The sequence below is a fragment of the Belonocnema kinseyi genome, chromosome 1, assembly GCF_010883055.1.
Source record: "Belonocnema kinseyi isolate 2016_QV_RU_SX_M_011 chromosome 1, B_treatae_v1, whole genome shotgun sequence".
Classification (NCBI taxonomy): domain Eukaryota; kingdom Metazoa; phylum Arthropoda; class Insecta; order Hymenoptera; family Cynipidae; genus Belonocnema; species Belonocnema kinseyi.
In genome coordinates, this window is record NC_046657.1 from 128,589,368 (window position 1) to 128,597,645 (window position 8,278).

Here is an 8,278-nt window from a genome sequence, read left to right on the forward strand (position 1 = left end):
CCACATACTCTTCGAAGATTCTCATCATTAGGTTCATCCCCTTCTCATCATCTGCTAATAGAACTACATCGTCCGCGTATGCTAGAGAGTATAATTTGCTATCACCCAAAACCGTTCCTCCTTTCCCTTTCTCCTTTAGCTTCTCCTCTAAGTCTGCCAATAGGATACTAAATAGTAACGGACTCAACGGGCAGCCTTGCCTTAGAGTTTAGACCTCGGCCTGTCCAGAAAACCTGCCTTTTTTCTTTCCTATTTTCACCCTAATCCTGGTTTCAGTAAAAATCTCCTTTATCCTCTCCACCAACTTTTCCTCTACACCCCTCTCTTTCATTACCCGCCATAGCACTTTCATGTTCACTGAGTCAAACGCTGCTTTGAAATTTACGAACAAAGCGACTAGTTTCCCTTTCTTTCTCCCCAAATTTCTGTTAACTAAATAGTTAAGTACGTAGATGTTTTCTGTAGTTCCCATCCCTTTTCTAAATCCCGTCTGATTATGTGGGATACTTTCTTTTTGTTTTACCTGACTCTCCAACCTTTTTCTTAAGATTTCTGCATATATTTTATAGCCGAATGACGTTTCAAATTTAATAATGTTTAATTGGAAATTTCAGAACTAAATCTTTTTAAATAAAAAAATTTCATTTTAACGATGTAAAATTAAATTATTTCAAAGTAACAATTTAAAATTGAGACATTCAGCAGTGTACAGTTTACAAAAAAAAAATTGTAGTTTCGAGGTCTTACAAGTTTTAAATTCATGTCTTCAATATAAATCAATGTCAAATATCAAAATAAAAATACTGTCACTGGTTTTAATATTTAATACAAGAAACATAAACCAATTAAAAATATGCACTTGAAAATCAAATAATTTTCAATGTTAGAATCAAGATTGTTTGTGTAAAATATAAAGATTCTCACGAATGATTTACAGTTGGATAAATGTTTTCCAAATATGAATCTAGTATCTTAGAATGTAGTGTGTTTGAAATATAAAAACTTCTGAGAACTATGCGTCTAGTGAAAAAATAGTCGCAAAATGTCTTTGCCACTCGAAACCCTTAAAAATCTCTTTATTCTTATCCTTATCCAACGTTCGATAAACTAGAAAAAAAATACTGAAAGAATCTTCAATGTTTTTTTTTTTTCTATCTGTAGGTACGAACTTCGCAACATTCGAAGCGTGATTCACGTGATATGTCGAAACATTGATGCGCTCAATAACAAATTCGCCGGACTTCAAGATCCTCCTTCAATTTATTTGACCGAATATCAAGAACTAACGAGCAGGTTACACGAATTAGAATATAAGCAGGAGAAACTCAACGAACTGCTTAATTCCTCATCAGTCGAAAGCGCAACATCAGCCAAAAAAGTATTTCACCCATCGAATAAGATTCATTTCCCGAAATCACCAGTGGAATCCCTCGTCAGAGCCCATTTACCCAACCAGCAACGCACAAGTGTGCAGGTCCGGGAAGGTCTTTCTCTAAGAGATGCTTTGGCCAAAGCCATGAAGCTCCGGAACCTCACCACAGAAATGTGTATGGTGTATATAGTAGGACAGGACGACTCGAAACATCCTATTTCTTGGGATACACACATTTCGTCCCTCGAATGTGACGAAATTTCGGTGGAGATACTTGACAAGTTTCCTATCGCGACTTCGATATCTCATAATTTCGTTCGGAAGACCTTCTTTTCCCTTGCATTCTGTGAGTGTTGTCGAAAACTGCTTTTCCAAGGATTCTACTGCAGAACTTGCAACTACAGATTCCATCAGAGGTGTGCAGGTGGTGTGCCAGCACTTTGCCATCAAACACGAAGGCAAGACGCCTACTATCAGACGCTTCTTGCTCACCATCCAGAAACTACTGCAGGAATTGTGCAACTACCTTCAGGCTACAGCCTGTCATCCTTCTTTGCAGCTTCCCTGAGGGCTAGGCAGCCTAGATCTCTAGGAAAACAAGATCGTTCGAGCTCCACTCCTAATGTTAGCTACAACATGGTCAAATCCAGAGGTGACTCGATCAACCTAAATGAGCACGCTAGATCTCAACGTCATGGAGAACCCGTAGCTACTACTCAGAGTCCTATGTCTCCTGGAAGTAGTCCCTCTAAGTTGAGTCATTCCATTCAGACCAGTTCTACCGGCACCCTGAGGCCAAAACACCTTAGGGCGAGTTTCGCGGAAGAATCAACGAAAAACCTTCTCGCAACACGGGAGTCCATCGAATATTGGGAAATTCCAGCGGATGAAATCCTAGTTGGACCCAGAATTGGTTCTGGATCCTTCGGGACTGTATACAAAGCTCATTGGCATGGACCAGTCGCTGTCAAGACTTTGAATGTGAAGATACCCACATCGGCACAGCTACAAGCATTCAAGAATGAAGTAGCAGTGTTGAGAAAGACTCGCCACGTCAACATACTGCTCTTCATGGGGTGTGTCAGTAGACCCCAGCTAGCTATCGTCACTCAGTGGTGCGAGGGTTCTTCTTTGTACAAGCATCTGCACGTTTTCGAGTCAAGATTTCTGCTATTAACCCTGATCGAGATTGGCAGACAGACCGCACAGGGAATGGACTACTTGCACGCCAAAAATATAATACATAGGGATTTGAAGAGCAATAACATTTTTTTGCATGACGACCTTACCGTGAAGATTGGAGACTTCGGCCTCGCAACGGCCAAGACAAGATGGTCAGGGTCCTTGCAGTTCCATCAACCAACTGGATCGATCCTTTGGATGGCTCCCGAGGTCATCAGAATGCAGGAGGAAAATCCGTACAGTTTTCAGTCAGACGTCTACGGCTTTGGTGTAGTTTTGTTTGAACTTTTGGCGGGTCAACTGCCGTATTCGCATGTTAATAATAAGGATCAGATCCTCTTCATGGTCGGAAGAGGATATCTGCGACCGGATGTGAATAAGCTGAGGTCAGATACGCCGAAGGCTCTCCGCAGATTAACGGAAGATTGCATAAAGTTCTCCAGAGATGAGCGACCGCTATTCAGGCAGATCTTGGCCAGCCTGGAAGCTCTGCTTCGGGGTCTTCCGAAGATTAACAGATCTACGTCGGAGCCAAGTCTGAATAGAACTCAGTTGCAATCGGACGATTTTCTTTATACTTCTGCTTCGCCGAAGTCAGCTGCGATTTTCCAGTTCGGAGCGTTTCCTTATTATCCAAGTGGAGGGCACATTTAAGGTGCTTCAAACGAGACGGGGTTTCGAATAATACCAACTACGTCTACAATGATGAATTGTTTTATGTAATATTTTTACCAGAAAATCTAAAGGCATATGGAAGTGCATGGACGTTGTCGTTTTTATGGTAAATTTTCTTGTTTGTCTTTTTTTAAATTGTAAATTAAGTGTGTTTTTGCACCTGAAAGCGGAAAACGATTGTAAGGATTTGAGCTATTGTCTAGTGAGATGAGGTCTACAGGTCTTTGTCTACAGTATTTGAGATGCAAATTTAAAACTTTAAAATTTATTTATTTAAAAAAAATCTTTTCTTCTATAAAAGATAGCTTTTAACAGAACATTTCAGTTTCCAACAAAATATTTAAATTTTTAACATAATATAGACCACAAGTCGAATTATTGAACAAATAAAAATTTTTCACTCAAGAAAAAAATGAAAGTTCATATAACTTGTTGAAACTTTCAGTCAAAAGACGAATTTCCTCTACAAAAATTTAACTTTCAAACAAAAAATATAACTTTTTAGCCACAAATTAATTTTCCGCGGAACTCATGCATTTTTAAACAGCAAACATAAAATTTTATTTGAAGAAAATGAATTTTTTTTACCAAAAATGGAGAATTTTCAACTAAAAAAGATCAATTTGAAAAAATTTAAATGTTACATTTTCGGTTAAAAAAGCAATTTAAAAATTTTTAAAAGTGCTTTACCGCTAAAGAGTTAAACTGTTAGCCAAAGTCGTATGCCTTTAATAAAAAAATTTAACAATGTAGTTTAACATTTACCGAAGTAGTTGAATTTTTAATTTTAAAAAATTAATTTTTAACGAAATATGATTTTTTAAATAAGAAATAAGTCTCTACGAAATATAAATGAAATTTTTTATTTTAAAAAGACGATTTTTTAACCACAAAGAATCATTTTAACAAAATTGTTGAACTCTCTGCCAAATAGTTTCCTTTTATGAAAAAAAATTAGATTTCTTTTAAAACAGATGAATTTTGGTTTAAAAAAATAAATTTTTTTAAATAACAATATATAAATTTTCATCCATAAAATATTTCAGTTGAGTTTTCAAGATCAAAATATGAATTTTGTAAAAAAATAAGTTTTTACGAAAAAAATTGATTTTTTCAATCCAAAAAGACGATTTTTTTTATCAAAAAGGATAGATTTTTAACGAAGTTGTTGAATTTTCTGCCTAGTAGTTGTATTTTTATCCAAGAAAGATGAAATTTGTATTAAAACAGGAATTTTTAATAAAAAACACAATTTTTTTTTAATTTGAACTTTCATTCATAAAAGATTTCAGTTTATTTTTTAACAACAAAATATGTATTTTAAATCAAAAGTAAATTTTCTACGAAATAGCAAAATTTTCAACAAAACAGCAGAATTTTCATCCGAAAAGTATGGCTTTTTAACAAATTAGTTTCATGTAAAACCAAAGAGTTCCTTTTTTACCCAGGAAAGATGAAATTTCTCAAAAAAGAGATGAATTTTTAATTAAAATAATTTTTTTTTAATTTAAATTTTCATTCATTAAAGATTTCAGTTCATTTTTTAACATGAAAATATAAATTTGCAACAAACATTAATTTTCTACGAAATAGTTATTTTTTCAACACAACAGTAGAATTTTCAAACAAAAAGTATGACTTTAAAAAAAAATTTGAATTTTTAAACAAACCGTTGCATTTTTATCGAAGAAAGATGTAATTTCTGCTGAAGCAGGTTAATTTTAAAGTTAAAAAACAAACTTTCATACAAGAGTTGAATTTTTAATCGAACAGTTTCATTTTATTTAAGAAAGATGAAGTTTTTTTCTAATACAAATGTATTACAAAAAAATGCACCCAAAGAAGATCCCAATTCAGTTTCCAACACAAATAAAAATTCTGAACAAAAAGTTCATTTTATGCTAAATCGTCGGATTTTTAACCAAAAGATGTGACTTTTTACCAAGATTATTTAATTTTCAACCAAATAATTTCCTCTTTTTTTTCGAAGAAAAAATAAAATTTTTAGGAAAATAGGTTAATTTTGATATCAAAAAGGCAAATTAAAAAAAAAAGCTTGAAGTTTTATGCAAAAATATTTCAATTTACTTCTTAACACAAAAATACGAATTTTAAATTAAAAATAAATTTTCTAGTAAATATTTGAAATTTCAACAAAACAGTTGCTTGCAAAATTTTAAACTGTATACAATTTGTAAATTAACTATTTAGTTGCAAATTCAATTTTTTGGTTGAAAGTTGAACTATATTTTAAAAATTCATTTTTGTTGTTAAAAATTGATTATTTTAGTTGAATGTGAAACGATTTGCTTGAAAATTGGTCTTTTTGGCGGAAAATTCAACGTTGCAGGTTGAAAATTCAAGTACATGGTTACAAATTGAATTATTTTGTTTTAAATTTTAATTAGTTCATTGAAAATGTTATTATTAATTGGAAATTGAAATGCTTTTGATGGCAGTTTAACCTTTTTTTGTTTAAAAATTTGACTATTTGGTTGAAAATTCAATTATTTTGTTAAAAATTGAGCAAGAATTCTGTTGCAAAAAATAATCTTGAAACTACATTACTACATTTCAAACACGATTTTAATCCTTATAATAACAACCTAGACAGCTATACGCCAAACTTTGTATTGTTATTTTATTTGAACAAATATTTTCATAATATTATATTATAATATTAATATATAATATAATTATATTATTTAATTATTATAATATTTTTTAATTTTAAAGAAACTACAAATGATTAATATAGTTCATTGCAACAATTTCGTTAATTTTTTATATATCCGCTTCTGTGAAGTGCAAGTTCAGAGATGAACACGAAATTGTATGCCAAATAATTATTATAAATAGCTAAATTCTGTTTATCCTATTTAAAAAAATATATATGTATATTATATATATTTTTTTTTTAATTTTCACATTATTTATATATAATTTAATTAATTTTTCGGTGTGTGTTTGTTAGTTTATATATAATAAATATGATAAAAAGCCACCTAAGAGTCCGTCTGTTACAAATATATACATATACACCAAATCTACTTAATTGATAAGCCATGATATTTATACCTCACAGCATTTTATATTATTAATTTTAAATTATTTATTGTGATATTTTCATTTTAATCATTTAAATTTCTTGAAAATATATTCAATCTCATGTAAAAATAGCAATGTAGTACATGTCTTTAATTTTCCTTTCGAAACATTTCAATATTTCACACATGTTGCAATTTTACAATGTTTGAAATTTTATTGCTATTTATAAAAGTATTTCCTTTAAAAACATTATTTATCTATTTTTAAGGAAATTTGTATAATTGCATTAATAAACATTAAATTTAATAAAATTATATTGTATTTAAATTAAACGTTTTAAAAATATAGAAATATTTTTTATACATTTTATCAAAAATTTAATTTTAACTTAATAAATAATTTATTTTATTGAAATATATTAAAATTTTTTTTTTTTTTAATTATATTTAGCATATTGTTTTTTATATTATGAATTTATTAAATATAATAATGGGACGAGCACTCGAAAACCTGAAAAGTTATGGTCCAAAAGTCTTATGGTATCCAAATTGTATAGCCCAAAAAATTAAATTAAAAAAAAATTCAGGCTTTTAGATAATGCCAAGACTGAACCTTTTTTTTATTTTCAGTTTTTCTTTCCAATGTATATTTTAAATAATAAAATTGAAAAAGGGATGAACAAATGTCAAATTTAATTATATTTTAAAACATAAATCGTCTCTACTCAGACAAATATTATTGCAACAGTTAAATTTTTTTATATACATTAGAATAATACCTTATGGATGCCTACAATAGAATGAAAAAAGATTAAATGCCAATTTTTAGCAGATTTAAGTGCTTCGCAACGTTACACAGTGGGGGGAAAAGAACATTTTTTTGTTCAAAATACGATTCCGGCTGAACCTATGGACCGATTTGGAAGTTTTTTTTAAAGCTGATAAAATTTAGTTTTTCAATTATTTTATACATAAATATGACGAAAAAATGGTAATTTTTTCTATCTGACGTTACCGGTGCTAGTCAATAATAGAAAAATTGTTTTAATCGCTTAAGTTTCATAGATATACATTATATAAAGATATTCCATCAAGATCCAATAAAAAAAACATTTTATAAACAAATTATTTGTTGAAAATGTGTTTTCTATAATTTCCCATCATTTAACGTTTTTTTTAAAGTTATATTGCAAGAAATTTGAATGGAAAAAATATTTGCATGAAAAAAATTTCTCTTAAGACTATTTTTGTTAATTATTTTGATTAATTATTTGTTGATGAATTTGATGATTTTATCAAACAAATTTGATAAACAAATGCATTATTCGAGCACTTATTGACGGAACTTTGCGAGAAACAAAAATCCATTCACTCTGTTGCATGGGTTTGGAAGCCTTCTGAATTGCGTATCTTTCACTGGAATTCCAGATTGCCGCCGATTGGTTTTTGTAAATACTTTTAGTCGTTATTATTTTTTGGAATCACTTATATGCCGCAAAAGTTTTTGCAGCATCTAGAACCAAAAGAACCGAAAGGAGCCTCTACAAAGTGACCTTTAAGACCACACTGAATCTTCCTTCGGTTCCTTCTTAAAAAACTCAACAAAAAAAACAGCCAGATCAACTTTTAAATGATTGAAATTCGGATTCTACGTTAAAATTTGCATCAGAAACTCATGGAGTAATCACAATACTTTTTATTTGCAGCGTTAAAAATTTTAAAAAATGTCACTAACTTCTACTGAAGGTGACTTCAAGCGCATCCATAATAGCTCAAGTGGTATGTTGTGCGCGAAGTTTACAAATAAAATTCTCTTTCACTTGTATCGCAGCGTTGTGTGGGGGTTTCCACTGCGTGGCGCTGGCATCCAAGCAAAGTTCTTAAAGATACCAACGGAACGCTTATTAACTGCTACTAAAAGAAGATGCACTTGAGTTTCTAATGCAAATTTTAACGTAGAATCCGAATTTTAACAATTGAAAAGTTCATCTTGCTTTTTTTT

The 8,278-nt window shown here is 30.6% G+C and overlaps 1 protein-coding gene across 2 annotated transcripts in view; it reads left to right on the plus strand.

Moving 5' to 3' along the window:
* The window catches only part of LOC117170249 (raf homolog serine/threonine-protein kinase Raf-like), an 18,848-nt gene extending 15,114 nt beyond the window's left edge, over positions 1 to 3,734 (plus strand). For both annotated transcript variants that reach the window (XM_033356888.1, XM_033356895.1), the window contains exon 3: positions 1,162 to 3,734. In XM_033356888.1, the coding sequence (XP_033212779.1) occupies positions 1,162 to 3,208 (2,047 nt within the window). In that variant the 3' untranslated portion in view covers positions 3,209 to 3,734. The remainder of the gene's footprint in view (positions 1 to 1,161) is intronic.
* Positions 3,735 to 8,278: the final 4,544 nt, after the last annotated feature.